General features: G+C 40.1%; 6 protein-coding genes across 6 annotated transcripts; 5 read left to right on the forward strand and 1 right to left on the reverse strand.

Annotated features, from left to right (window-relative positions):
* Nucleotides 1-1,598: 1,598 nt before the first annotated feature.
* On the forward strand, nucleotides 1,599-2,302 carry LOC108016208 (uncharacterized). The gene has a single exon (XM_017082835.4). The coding sequence runs from the start codon at nucleotides 1,718-1,720 to the stop codon at nucleotides 2,225-2,227; it is 510 nt and encodes a 169-aa protein (XP_016938324.3). The 5' UTR covers nucleotides 1,599-1,717; the 3' UTR covers nucleotides 2,228-2,302.
* A 2,107-nt stretch (nucleotides 2,303-4,409) lies between these two features.
* Nucleotides 4,410-5,131, forward strand: LOC108016213 (uncharacterized). The gene is made up of 2 exons (XM_065866389.2): nucleotides 4,410-4,624; nucleotides 4,685-5,131. The coding sequence occupies exons 1-2, from the start codon at nucleotides 4,532-4,534 to the stop codon at nucleotides 4,997-4,999; spliced, it is 408 nt and encodes a 135-aa protein (XP_065722461.1). The 5' UTR covers nucleotides 4,410-4,531; the 3' UTR covers nucleotides 5,000-5,131.
* A 910-nt stretch (nucleotides 5,132-6,041) lies between these two features.
* LOC108016212 (very long chain fatty acid elongase F) lies at nucleotides 6,042-7,035 on the forward strand. The gene is made up of 2 exons (XM_017082841.4): nucleotides 6,042-6,319; nucleotides 6,385-7,035. The coding sequence occupies exons 1-2, from the start codon at nucleotides 6,092-6,094 to the stop codon at nucleotides 6,949-6,951; spliced, it is 795 nt and encodes a 264-aa protein (XP_016938330.2). The 5' UTR covers nucleotides 6,042-6,091; the 3' UTR covers nucleotides 6,952-7,035.
* A 575-nt stretch (nucleotides 7,036-7,610) lies between these two features.
* On the forward strand, nucleotides 7,611-8,536 carry LOC108016207 (very long chain fatty acid elongase F). Its single transcript, XM_017082834.4, has 2 exons — nucleotides 7,611-7,888; nucleotides 7,950-8,536. Exons 1-2 carry the CDS (start codon nucleotides 7,661-7,663, stop codon nucleotides 8,514-8,516), a joined length of 795 nt encoding a protein of 264 aa, XP_016938323.2. The 5' UTR covers nucleotides 7,611-7,660; the 3' UTR covers nucleotides 8,517-8,536.
* Nucleotides 8,537-9,019: 483 nt separating this feature from the next.
* LOC108016209 (very long chain fatty acid elongase F) lies at nucleotides 9,020-10,079 on the forward strand. Its single transcript, XM_017082837.4, has 2 exons — nucleotides 9,020-9,285; nucleotides 9,402-10,079. The coding sequence occupies exons 1-2, from the start codon at nucleotides 9,070-9,072 to the stop codon at nucleotides 9,972-9,974; spliced, it is 789 nt and encodes a 262-aa protein (XP_016938326.3). The 5' UTR covers nucleotides 9,020-9,069; the 3' UTR covers nucleotides 9,975-10,079.
* A 1,769-nt stretch (nucleotides 10,080-11,848) lies between these two features.
* Nucleotides 11,849-13,134, reverse strand: LOC108016205 (very long chain fatty acid elongase F). Its single transcript, XM_017082832.4, has 2 exons — nucleotides 12,854-13,134; nucleotides 11,849-12,488 (listed from the first exon to the last, which is right to left on the reverse strand). The coding sequence occupies exons 1-2, from the start codon at nucleotides 13,076-13,078 to the stop codon at nucleotides 11,919-11,921; spliced, it is 795 nt and encodes a 264-aa protein (XP_016938321.3). The 5' UTR covers nucleotides 13,079-13,134; the 3' UTR covers nucleotides 11,849-11,918.
* Nucleotides 13,135-13,400: the final 266 nt, after the last annotated feature.

Below are 13,400 nucleotides of genomic sequence, written 5' to 3' on the forward strand. Positions count from 1 at the left end.
CATATGTAAATATTTAATTTTTGTATACTTTCACTTTTCATCGAATGTTAGAGTGACCGCGGCAATTCAGTCAAATAAATATCTGTAGTACTATACTATATACCAAAAATACACAAAAAATTCGAAAGCACAGTCATACTCTTTTTTCGAAGACTTTTCGATGTTACGTTTGATATGAAAAACGTATAAAATTAATACGAATTTATATTAAAATGATGCAAAATCATATCATATTGATATGAATTCGTATTAATTTGATATGTAAAAGGTGATATGTGAAAATTGAGGAGAAAATATAAAACGGGTATTGTTCCGTTTTTTTCTCTGTGTAGTTTAATGAAATTTGGGCTTAGTTATTTATAATTAAAGTAACCGGCAGTTAATATAAAATTGAGTAATGTTGGTATTCAGTAATATAACCAAAGTACCTTTCCCATCTCCACATATGTCCCAGAGATTGATGAGCTCAAAAATGTGCAGCTTTGGAAAGGGGCGGTGGGCGAATGAAGGGCTCCACTTGGTGGAGCAATTGAGAGGACAACGAGCTTAACAAGCTGCCAGAGCTCCAGGGCCCCTTTTTGTTTCCGACTTTCCTGTTCCGACTGCTCTGCTCTGGATGTTCCTCTGTCAAGTGGAGAGGCAGTGGGGCAGGTAGTTGGCACTTCAATTGAACACATTAATGTGTCACTTTCGTCGGAACCCGGAGCGAGTTTCGGTGCGTCGGGAATGCCATAAATCAACACCCCGGCCATCGCCATGGAGAGCTATCGATTAGCCAGGCTAACCTTCGGTTTGGAGGCGTGAGGTGAAAGGTGAAAGGCGTGAGGGGATTGAGCCGTGAGGCGTGCTGCTGCTGCAGCGGTGAATGCGGCCACCAAAACCTGGACAGGTGCCCCTCCCTCCTCGGCCGTCGGACCTCAAATTTATGAACTTGACTTTCGGTTAGCTAACAGCCATCAGCCATCAGGAAGCCTCCTCCGCGCCCGCTCGTCATCGGTTCCGGCCAGACACGAACGGGTATGAAAAGGTTCGCATGACTGCAGGAAATTACCATAATTTCAATTTAAGAAATTAAACGAATTCCGTTCTGGGCTAAAAAGAGAGCAGCGCCGACCGCCAAAAGAGTTAAGGAGTACCTAGAAAAGGAGCTGTGGATTTACTCACATGACACGGTGGGTGGAAAATGAGCAGGGTCTTTGAATACTACCTAATTTCCTAAGAAAATTCTTAAAGCTTTAGGCGATTTCGTACCTTATATTTAAAATGCTTAAATTAGTAGAAGTATTATTAAATACTTTTTAAATAAAGAAAATACAGTTTTAAGAAAGATAGTTCATATATGTAAATATATTATATCAAGGGACATTTATTTTTTATAAGGTGATAATCTTTAAGGATGGGAGAAAGTTACCGAAAATACATTTATAGTCTATCAAGAAAGATAGTTCATGTTATATCTTACCTAAATGTACTGTAATAAAGAAAATATATTTATTATTATAAAGCCGATAGTTTTAGGGATGGGAGAGTATGTACTAATGTTCGGAAATCAAAGGAGTTGGCCTTAATCAAAAAGTTTCAAACACTTAAAGAGGTTATCCACCAATGAACATTTTTGAGGTTAGGCAGCTTTGTGCTCCTTTCCAATACTACCCGATGACAGGTGAACTCGCACGAGGTTTTTCATTTCCCACAATCCTTGCGAGTAACTAGAGCGATGGACCTATTCCGGCGTAATCCCCTCCTGGAGGTGGCCAAGTGTGAGATGTGTCCCAAGCCGGTGTATCACTTTATGACCGGATTGTGTGCCCGTTGTCTGACCATTTGGGCAGGAAGAAAACAGCAGGACCCGATGAGAATCACCGTGGATCAGTCACGGGCTCTCCTCGTCGGCATGGTCCGGGAGCCCGAGGACCTAAGTCAAATGGATCCCGTTTTCCGGCGGGTGATAGAGGAGACGCGGATGCAGCGCGCACAGAAAGTGGAGCTGTTCCAAAAGGTTCGCCAGCAGTTCCAGCTCACCGTCCTCACCGCCCCGTTTCACGACCCAAGTCCAAAATATGTCGTCAACGAGGATTACTGGAATGTCCCGGAAATCGAAGATATGGATGTAGTGATGTTCCAGAACCAAATTGACCTGTTGAGCGATATACCCCGGCAGTCTCTTGCTGACCTTGACCAAAACAACAATGGATGTCCGCCGAAAAAGAAATTTAAGGATGTTTAAATGCTATTGATTCATTAATGATAAAATATAATATAATAATGTTATACAACGTGATAAAATACAATCTGTTATAATATAATACACTATTATAAAATATAATCTTTTATAATCTACATACATTTTTAACAGATGCCTTCATCAGGTTTATTTTCTGAAATAACAATAAAATTTGTATTTTTTATAAACCTCTTTGATTTTTTCTTCTCCCTGGAGCTAAGTCCCCAAAATAAGCCTGATTTAATGGACAATCAAAACGTGTTAAATTTCAAATAAGGATGTCGGGCTTGACAGGCGTTTATGAGCTAGTGATAATAGGCAATTACCAATTCGACCGAAGGCCAATTGCTGGCCAGGGAATTTTCGAAGGGATTGAATCTGATGCTTGGTAATTGGCACTTTTAGCCGGTGTAATAAATTACCCAAATTCAGGCACAAACATTTCCAACGCCCTAGTCGAAACCAATTGAGAAAATGTGATGGCCAGGTCATCATTATAGGCCAGGATTGCTGGTCATTGGCCATCGGCCATCAGACATCAAGCTCTGAATGTCTCCGGGGGGCTCATGGACATTTTGCTAATGAAAATGTTTATTCAAATTTACGTCAATGGATGTGTTTACACGAATGACCATCAATCTACATAAATAAACGTAAGTACGAATCCGGCATGTGTGCGTGTGTCACTGAGTACGCTGTATTGTTCTTTGCCCGGCATTGTTCAACAATTTGTTTAATGAGAAAACTAATAAATCAAATGCGCCGTCAATTACAATCAAATTTATTTTGGTACGCCGCCGACAAAGGATCCGCTTGGATTATGGATCGATAGATCGATTTCATTGTGGATTGAGTTGAATGGTAGGGAAAAATCCAAAGATGCGGTACGTAAGATATACAAATTTCTTCCAGCTATTGAGTAATATGTTTTTATAAAGAAATGCCTATGGGTTTTATTTATATACGGTTTAAATTATTTTAAATTGTGTAAGAAAAACAAATCATAGCTATGGTATGTAAAAAAAAAAAACTTTAAAGTAATTGTAAGAAAACGTTTTTAACTATGTGGAGTGTTAGCATACTTTAAAATACTCTCCCCAAAAATATGAATTATATTTTTTTAAATGAATATTTAAATACAACACAAACCAACTGTCACATTGGTTATTGAATATTTATCAGGCATCAGCCTGAATACCATTTTCCGTTTTGATCTATTTTCTCATTATCTCATCCTACGGAAGTATTTCCTACCGCCTGTGCAAAATGATGTAGATTTGGTAGTCCCAATACCAGATGGCCGAAGTCCAAGAGCCTAAGATGTCGCAGCTTCCAGCTAACTGAGAGGATGAGGGGCCAGGACATTAGTCAAGTGCAACAGCTTTCAAATAAACATAAATTGAGTGTGCTGCTCTGCAACGGGGAGTGTGGAGTGGTAGATGGGGGAAACCCCAGGAGGACCTGGTACTTGGAACCCAGTTTTTTCTCCATTTTAGCCGCCTGGTGTCGTAATTAAAGGCAGTCGCGCAATAACGAAGAGAAATGCCCGCTGCCAACGAGCAGAGGATGCGCTTCTAATTTATTTGTTTTTCTCACTTGACTTTTATTTACACGGGCATTGGCATGTGAGTGGCGAAGTGGAACGGAACGGGTTGGTTGGGTGTTTCTGGGCGGGATTTGGGTGGTTTTTGGGTGGCTTTGGAAGAGCTATTGCAGCAGCCCGTCGCCGTTTGTTACCTTTGTTTGTGAAAGTTCTCCGTGCGCCTTTTTCGGGGCCAGGGCAAAGTGCCAAATTGGCCTAATGGCGTTAATGCGAATACGAGTCGAGACTAAACCAACGGCCAACCAACCAACCAACCAGCCAACCAGGCCCACATCAAAGGTCGTTTACACAGCTCCAGTTTCGGTTTCAGTTTCAGTTTTAGTTTCGGATTCGAATTCAGATGCAGATGCAGTTGAAGATTGAAGATTGGACCTGGGTGCAGTTGCCAAGCCAAAGAGCTTAATGGGCCCACATCCACTCCCACTCCCACATCCCCATCCACATCCCCGTCCACTCACAATGCAAATCAAAGCACTTAAAAAGTTGAGCAATTTGGCAACGAATGCTAATGGAAGTCGAGAACATTCCTGGGATAAATTTCGGCTTTGCTTCATTTAAGTTTTAATACCAGACAACTGCAAATTGGCTTATCGAAAAAGTCTAAAAACAAAGCAACATGGGATTTAAGCTTCAAATCATTTTGGTTTATTATTTGGTGTACGTTGCAGAAAGCAGACTTTTCAAGCAAATAATTTTCTTTTAAAATGGCGCCGTTTTCCTCCTGTTCCATATGCCAAGTCAGGACCCGAAAGATGGTCAAGGATCCCCTCACCTTGAAGCAGATCTACGTGTGTCCGGTAGGAAATGCAATCAATATTATTTCACTCATATACATTTAAAACCATTGAATCCCACAGAAATGCTTTAAAAGCGATATGCACAAAAAAGCGAGTCCAATCGAAACAGATAATTTGAAGAAAAGTGGAAATGCTAAAGTCAATTCGAATGAAAATCAAAAGACCGCTGAGAAAAACTCGGGTTTCCCCGGAATTGATAAAAGTGCAAGTACCCAGAGCAAAAAGAATGGCAAAAGTCAGGAGAAGAAAGAAGAGCCCTTAAAGGAAGTGGTTCAAGTTAAAAAAATACCCAAAATCACGCCTCCACTCATGCAAACTGTGGTAATTAAGAACCGAAAATATGTGGCCATCAGTGAGACAGCCGACGACGAGTAATTTGTTCTTGGTCTCATTTTCATGTCATAAAACGAGCAAGCAGACTTTGATTAAACTAGTGACACCGTTAAGCTAATTTCCATACAACAAAACACAAAATACAAATAAAAAGCCAACGAATGTGGAAGACTCTTTAAACCCCTTTTTCTTAATATAAAATTATTAAAGAATTTAATTTACTCTTTAAATATAAATACTTGCTTACTACTTTACAGAAATCTAATATTGTTGAAAGAGCACGGCGATATTTAGTTCTAAATTTGTTTGGCTGTTGCCACTTTTGTTGCACCGGATGTGCGTGCTGCGGTGGTATTTGTTTACGTCCCATTTCCGCATCCGCTTCGACTGGAAGCGCTGCAGTTGCAAATTTTGCCACACCCACTGCGTAACTGAATGCGATTCGAAACCGCCGCCCCCTTGTTATTCAATCCGCTTTGCCTGTGCGTGATTTTCGAACATTTCCAGGGAGCCCATTAAACTTTTAATGGAATTTCCATAATCATGTTTAAAGTTGCGAAGGACCCTGGGAAGTTCCGTATTATTAGTATTGATTCAAAGGAAAGGGTGTAATTTTTCATGGTAATGGATTTCCTAATGTTCAAAAAAACATAGGTTTAACGAGTGGAAAATATGTTTTACAAGGTAAATGTATTGTATAGAATTTTGTTTCTATGTGGGTTTAACCAGCCTTGAATAACTACTTCTACCACGCTTCTGTCGCGTGTTTTGGGTATTGACTTGCACTGTCAAAAACAAATCGTAGCAAATATAAATATATTAATTTCGATTTGATGTTCATCAATTGGAAATATTAAAATGTAAAATCAAAGTTAGACTCCATGTACAGTCTAAGATACAATTTATTTTTTCCATAAAATGCTTCACGTAAATAATACTAAAACTGTGTCTTATACTGAGAATTTAATGTGAATAAAATTATTTGCACTATTTCATTTTCTATCAGTGTACTAACACACGTAGTCGAAGCACACGCACGCCTAAATTACCATTTAAATCAAAGACCTCAATTAATTGTCTACGATTGTGATCAGTTGTGTATCTACGGACACACAGAAAGCACACATAATCGCAATGTTAAACGATATAGTGGATTTTTTAAGCCAATCCCCAGCCGATCCTGTGCGTCTGCCACTCCTGAGCAGCCACAAAACCATCCTGATGATATTGGGCACCTATCTGCTCTTTGTAAAGGTGGTGGGTCCCAAGATCATGGAGAGTCGGAAGCCCTTCGATCTGAGGGGACCGATAAAGGTCTATAACATCATGCAGATCCTGTACAACGTGGTCATGTTTGTTTTCGTAAGTGATAACCTGGACTATGAACTATACTATAAACTACATATAACATGAATCCCAACTTATAGGCTATCCACTTTATGCTCGGACCCGGAGACTATAACTTTAGATGTATCAGCAACCTGCCACCAGATCACGATTACAAGACTTGGGAACGCTGGCTCACCTACTCGTACTTCTTCAATAAGTTGCTGGATCTGCTGGAGACTATCTTCTTTGTCCTGCGAAAGAAGGATCGGCAAATATCTTTCCTGCACGTTTTTCACCACATGTACATGCTGTACTTCAGCTTCATGTATCTGTACTACTATGGATACGGGGGCCATGGCTTCTTCATGTGCTTCTTTAACGTGATCGTGCACATCATGATGTACTCCTACTACTACCAGTCCTCCCGCAGATCGAATTCACGAGACGATCTCTGGTGGAAGAAGTACATCACCATCGTTCAGCTAATCCAGTTCGGAATCATTGTGGGGCACAGCATATATACCCTGAAACAGCCTGACTGTCCCGCAGCCCGGTTTTCAGCCTATTGTGCTGGAACCATCTCAGTTGTGTTTATTATTTTATTTAGCAACTTCTATTATCAGGCCTATATCAAGCCCAAGAAGCCCTTAGAAAAGGCAATTTAAATAAAAAACCAAACAGCGAAGCATTTAGATCTCTGTAGAGATTATAATCATGATATAAGACTTTAATAAAGAAGTAAGAATATATTTTCGATCTGCTTAGAAACTAAGGGTAAGGAACTTGGCAAACATAAGGTATTGCTCTTATGTCAAAAATAATTTTGAATCTATTTTACCTTGGCGACAATGTAAAGAGTATTTTATATATATGTACATAACACCTTCATGCTTCTTACGATTAATAGTGTAAAACCATTTGCTTGCGTCACTATTACCAATAAATTATATGCAAAGTCCATTGTTAAAAGCCTTTTCTTTTCATACCCATAGTATGTCATAGTATATCTTTTTTTAACCAGGATGTCCAATCTCAAATTCATTTATTTTTGTTTACCTATCGACGAACCTCTTTACATGCTACTAGATGTACTTGGCTTCATCTGGTAACATATTTATCTTAAAATTGGTTAACAGAGGAACAGTATCTGGTAGTCGATGTAATTCACTATTATATTCCTCCTTTTTTCTTTTTTATAGTGACCGTTACACTCTTATAAAATGTGGACGTAATAGGAAGGGCTTACGTAGGTATTTGGTTAATAATTGAGCACAAGCACGCTTAAATTAACATTTCCGTCGTCGATCGGAGTCCACCCTTTATTTATCGATCAGTTGCTGTTAAACCGACGTCGATACCACACAAATTTTCGAAATGTTTTCCCACATAGCGGACTTTCTGAACCGATCACCGCCAGATCCTGTGCGACTTCCTTTCACCAGCAGCCACTGGCCCGTTCTGATAATACTGACCACCTATATGGTGCTAATAAAAATCGTAGGTCCGATGTTTATGCAGAACCGAAGGCCCTACGATCTGCTTGGGATAATAAAGGCCTACAACATCATGCAAATCATATACAATACGGTCTCCCTTGTCTTTGTAAGTGTTTTTGAAGTTCTCCTTGGTACGAACATATATTAATCTATATCCCAAAACATAGTCTGTCCACTTTATGCTCGGGCCTGGAAACTTCAACTTTAAATGCATCACCAACCTGCCGTTGGATCATGAGTACAAAACCTGGGAGAGATGGGTCACCTACTCGTATTTCTTCAACAAACTGTTGGATCTTCTGGAAACTGGCTTCTTTATCCTGCGAAAGAAGAATCGACAAATATCATTTCTGCACGTCTTCCATCACGTTTACATGGTGTATATATGCTTTTTGTACATATACTATTTTGGCTATGGTGGCCACGGTTTGTTCTTGGTCACCTTCAACGTAGTCGTACACATCATGATGTACACCTACTACTACCAGTCGTCTCTAACCCAGAATTCAAAAGATCTGTGGTGGAAAAAGTACATCACCATTGTCCAGATGGTACAGTTCGGAATCATTCTGGCGCACAGCCTTTATGTCCTCCAGCAACCCGACTGCCCCGCATCCCACTTGTCAGCTACTTGGGGATCGCTTATATCAGTTGTATTTCTAATTCTATTTGGCAACTTTTATGTTCGCGCCTACATTCTTCCGCAGAAAAAGGTAAAGCGAAGGGCACAATAAATAAAATCAAGTTGATCAAATTCTAGATAATTTTTGATTTCAAAATAATGCATGTACTACATAGTATCCATTCCATGCGCGGATCCACGCGGGTATGCCCGTTCTCTGCCGCCGCACGCACAGTATACGACACCGCTTGGCACACACACAGCCATAAGCTGCTACGTGCAAAACTCTAACCTCTAAGTAGGCCTTGCTTTTTAAGCTGCTCTAGGCTGCACTATTTATGTATTCATTTCCGATTTCTTCTTTTATTATAGAGTTATCGATAGAACTAAATATTATAGGTCGACAAAAGAATAGCTTGACAGTCCGATTTTCTCAAAGGCAAATAAAAATATATTACTTTAATTTGTCCTTGCTCGACAAAAATAAGTTCTTACTGAGTTTGGTTCTCTTTACTATACCTTGAATATTCAATGTTAAGGTCAATAGTAAATTACCATGCCATGAACCCGCATTAGCAAATAGTTAACAGCATAGTGGGTCCGTGAGTATAGGATCGAAAGACCAGAACCGGAATAGCAAGTCACCCGATAAGTCGTGCGCGAAAATGTTTGAAGTGTTCGATAAACCTCTTGCGGATCCTGTCCAGCTGCCGCTGGTCGGAAATATCCGGACTTCGGTTATTATTATCACAGTATACTTACTGTTTGTACTGAAGCTGGGCAGGGATCTGATGGCAAAGCATGAGGCTCTTCAGCTACGTGGAGTCCTTAAGGTCTACAACATAGGACAAGTCCTGTTCAACACGGTGATGTTTCTGGGTGTAAGTAAATCAGCTAACCCATGAAGCAAAATGGTAAAAAAGGAGGTGCTACCATATAAACTAGCTTAACAAATAAAACTTTCAAATGCGTGATAGATTTTTTTTCAAAAATCCAGGGCATACACCTCATCTTCTTGTCTAGGCCGTACAACCTGAGCTGCATGACTGTCCTGCCGCAGGATCACGAGCTTAAGTCCACAGAGAGGACGCTAGCCTACCTGTACCATCTGAACAAGCTGCTCGACCTGCTGGACACCATCTTCTTTGTGCTGCGCAAGAAACCGCGCCAGATTACCTTCCTCCACGTGTTCCACCACGTCTTTATGGTCATCACGTCGCACCTGTTGATTCGATTCTACGGTTATGGTGGTCATGTCTTCCTTATCTGCATGTTCAACATCCTGGTGCACATGGTGATGTATGGCTACTATTACGCCTCTTCTCAAAGCAAGAATGTCCAGGAGAGCCTATGGTGGAAGAAGTACCTCACTTTGGGCCAGTTGGTGCAGTTCCTCATGATGTTCCTGCACTGCACATACACCCTGTTCCAGCCCAACTGCTCGGCATCACGGGGTGTTATCTATGTCATAAGTTCGGCCAGTCTGTTCATGTTTGTGATGTTCTCCAATTTCTATGTGAAGACCTACATTCGACCCAAGGAGGTCAAGTCCAAGGGCAAGGCCAACTGATTGCACCTGTTACACTGTGATTAAAAGTGGCTTGTTAATTTTATTTAACGTCAGAAGTTATTGGAAGCTTTGAAAAAGTAGTTATAAACTTGATTACAAACAAAAGTTTATCTTTTGCATTTTGTAAACAAGCTTTTTTATAAGTAGGTCTTTAAAATTCCCAACTGGTTCTGTCGGAAACTAAAACAAAAAACTTTTTTTAAAGATTGCAGATATAACGATTATAAAACAAGAGCTCTGTACAATTTTTTTATTTTATTAGTTGATTATCGAAAAATTCCATTTATATAACTATTTACTTCCTAAAGTTCAAAAAAATTAAAAATTATATTCTTAATTCTGAAATGTGAAGTCCTTTTCTTTATTGGGTAGGAAATTGGAAAGAGATTCGTTACAAACCATTTGCCTTAGTGTAGTCACCGGTGTGCATTTGCATATGCGCCGTTTGAATAATAGATGAATTCAAATGCATCGACACTTAATTCAAATGCAGCCGGGGAGGTCAAGGAGATGGCCCCCGCCCCGAATAACTCCCAAGGGCCACATCTCAAGTACTCATAGTGTCCGGTGTGTCGAGTCCTGGGGATCCGTTTCCGTGGCTCTGGCTCGCACGTGATCTGCATGCTCCGCAGGACCTTTGCCGGAGCACGTGTCTGGACATTCCATGCTGCTTTTAATTAGAATATAAGAACCGAGCCAGGCCAGTTCCTGCGATTTATGGCACCGGAAGGGTCACCCGTGACCGCCCGAATTTGCATAGGAATCGCATGCGGCGAATCAGAGTCGAAGTGCCAGCTAAATAATTGCGGCCATGCAGTGACATTAAAGCGAAGCCACACAGAGTCAAGTGCAGTTCTGGTCGCCAGTTGGGTTGTGTTGGGTTCCCCAGTCCCTGGTCCCTGGAATGGGGTCTCCAAATGGCCTGGGTCACCCGTGCTCCCATTTTGGTTCCGCTGGTCGAGCCACCGAGCGTGCTGAGTAATTGCCGTTTTAAATGACATTAAACGTGCATTGTGTAGTTCCCCTAGTAGGCACTCGCCCTTTTCCCACTGCCTTCGATTTTTCGCTATTTTTATTTTTACCCTTTGCATGGAATTGTGTGACTGCTATATAAATAGAGTTTGTCCATAACCAAGAAATTCGAGAAAAGATGTTTGGAGCTTGTAGCATAGGGTACCGTCTAAATCTCTAGAAAGGTTTTAAAAAAAGCTGTGGTATTTCTTTAAAAACATGCAACTTTTTTGGGTTAGTGAAAGGGCTATATGAAAGGGTATAGGCAGCAGATAAAATGTTTTGGTATCATTAGATTTTAAAAACAAACTATGCAAACTAGTTCAATTTATATCTAAACGCGATCATTGCTTTCATAATTATTATAACCAAGGAACACTAATATTTTCAAACCAAAAACAGGGTATATTTTATAAAAAAACAGCTTGTTTTTGGAACCTATGGAACACCAGTTCCTCTCGAGGACTACGTTCTATAAACGTTTATCTGTCCAAATGTCTATTCAATTCTTTATGCCTGGGATTTTGCTATTCATATGTCGAAACAAAAAGTTGTTTAAGAATTAGTTTAGCCCAAGGACTTTTTGTAACCATCGTTTTTAAAGTTTTGTACAGTTAAATATATTAAATACAAGCTCAATGGTCTGTCGTTTATAATATATCTCCAACCGAGTTAAAATTAGAAAGCTTTCAAAATACCCACTGAAAATAGTTAATGCATTTTAAATTGCAATTGGGTCACACGGAAATGCAAAGTTATTCCAAGACATAAAAGGTCTGGAGAATATACAACCCACACATAATTTAGTTTAGAGTAGTGTTTACTTAGCTGTGGGTGAAGCGGTATCAAAAAACTACTGAGGCTCTGTTCGAAGACATATTTATTAGTTTCTCGGCATCGCGAAACATTATCTTTTTTAAAGGACTTCCCTACTTAGTGGACTTTCAGTTCGGACTTCTTCTTGTCGGGCAGTACGTAGGCGTGAATGTAAAAGTTTGTGAACATCAGGATGAAAGTCCCGGCAACCGACATGCCAAAATATATCACCGGTCGAGGGGCCTTGCAGTTGGGTTGCCTCAAAGTGTAGATGAAGTTCGATAGAACCAGGACAAACTGTGCCAGCTGGACAATGGTGATGCACTTCTTCCAACGACTCGACTGCACAGCCTTGTTGACGGAGGACAAATAGTAGTAGGAGTACATGATCACATGCACTGCCACATTCAAGAGGCACAGTGGGAATAAAGTGCCACCATATCCGTTGAAGGTAATGTGGACGTATCCGCCGAAAGACATCACTAAATGGTGGAAGACGTGCAGAAACGATATCTGCCGATCCTTCTTTCGCAGCACGAAGAAGAACGTCTCAATGAGATCCATGAATTTGTTTATGAAATACGCGTAGGTAATTAATCTCTCCCTGTCCTTGTACTCGTGATCCAGCGGCAGAGTGATGATGCAACTCAGGTCGTAAGCCTTCAGAACGAACAAAAAGTGAAGTCCCTGAAAAGGTAATATCGAAGTATAAGAATACCATCCTAAAAACAATAACACAATTTTATAAAATATCCTCTGTAGATCTTAAGAATTACTTTATATTGAGTCTGGTTTACTAAAGGCATCTTCATTTCTTAGCACAAATCTTCACTATCATAATAGTATGTGGTAAAAACATGAAAGCTTTAGCTTTATTATTATGGGTTCTGCATTTATTGTCACATTTCAAATAAGTGATTAAAGTTAATTGTGTTAAGAGAACCCAACCTTTGGAACTTTGGTATCTCTGTGTTATATGATAGTAATTATTATACAATATGGTTTTTCATATAATATTAATGGACAACCCTCTAACTGTGTGTTATACTTACGCCTATAAGAACTGCGCTGTTGTACAGGATCTGAAATATATTGTAGACCTTGATCACTCCCCGAAGATCGTAGGGCTTTCGGTCCTCCATTATCTTTTTGCCCACCTTCAGGACGAAGAGCAGATAGAGGGAGATGATGGTCAGTGCGGGCCAGGGACTGCCAATGAGTGGCAGCTGGACAGGATCTTCCGAAATGAGCAAGGTTCCATTGAGAATATCTGCCATTCTTTAAAGCTTAGCCAGTCCGCTTCCACTCGAGGTAATGTTTTGTAACAGACTAATCAGAGTTCAGTCTTTTATGCTCAACCAAACGCGCTGCGATTGAATTGGAAATTCGAGGGGTTGGCGCAGCATAAAGAAGACCACCATTAACATAAAGTCGTTCTAATTTTACTCTTCTATTTGTTTATACTCGCTACACTGTAGTCAGAGCGTATGGGTTTGTTCCAAAATGAACCTCATTTGAATGTTTTTTTGTATTTCTTGTATGCAAAAATATTGTATCGACCCTATTAAGTATACACTTACGTTCATACAGAGAGTCTTC

The sequence above is a fragment of the Drosophila suzukii genome, chromosome 3 (assembly GCF_043229965.1).
Source record: "Drosophila suzukii chromosome 3, CBGP_Dsuzu_IsoJpt1.0, whole genome shotgun sequence".
In the NCBI taxonomy this organism is placed as follows: domain Eukaryota; kingdom Metazoa; phylum Arthropoda; class Insecta; order Diptera; family Drosophilidae; genus Drosophila; species Drosophila suzukii.

Bases quoted from the DNA above. Each gene is read 5' to 3' on its own strand.
- LOC108016207 (XM_017082834.4), top strand. From the start codon at position 7,661: ATGTTTTCCCACATAGCGGACTTTCTGAACCGATCACCGCCAGATCCT. The intron at 7,889-7,949 runs GTAAGTGTTTTT...CCCAAAACATAG, and splicing joins ATACGGTCTCCCTTGTCTTT to TCTGTCCACTTTATGCTCGG.
- LOC108016208 (XM_017082835.4), top strand. From the start codon at position 1,718: ATGGACCTATTCCGGCGTAATCCCCTCCTGGAGGTGGCCAAGTGTGAG.
- LOC108016205 (XM_017082832.4), bottom strand. From the start codon at position 13,078: ATGGCAGATATTCTCAATGGAACCTTGCTCATTTCGGAAGATCCTGTC. The intron at 12,489-12,853 runs GTAAGTATAACA...TTACCTTTTCAG, and splicing joins ACAGCGCAGTTCTTATAGGC to GGACTTCACTTTTTGTTCGT.
- LOC108016212 (XM_017082841.4), top strand. From the start codon at position 6,092: ATGTTAAACGATATAGTGGATTTTTTAAGCCAATCCCCAGCCGATCCT. The intron at 6,320-6,384 runs GTAAGTGATAAC...CCCAACTTATAG, and splicing joins ACGTGGTCATGTTTGTTTTC to GCTATCCACTTTATGCTCGG.
- LOC108016213 (XM_065866389.2), top strand. From the start codon at position 4,532: ATGGCGCCGTTTTCCTCCTGTTCCATATGCCAAGTCAGGACCCGAAAG. The intron at 4,625-4,684 runs GTAGGAAATGCA...TGAATCCCACAG, and splicing joins AGCAGATCTACGTGTGTCCG to AAATGCTTTAAAAGCGATAT.
- LOC108016209 (XM_017082837.4), top strand. From the start codon at position 9,070: ATGTTTGAAGTGTTCGATAAACCTCTTGCGGATCCTGTCCAGCTGCCG. The intron at 9,286-9,401 runs GTAAGTAAATCA...TCAAAAATCCAG, and splicing joins ACACGGTGATGTTTCTGGGT to GGCATACACCTCATCTTCTT.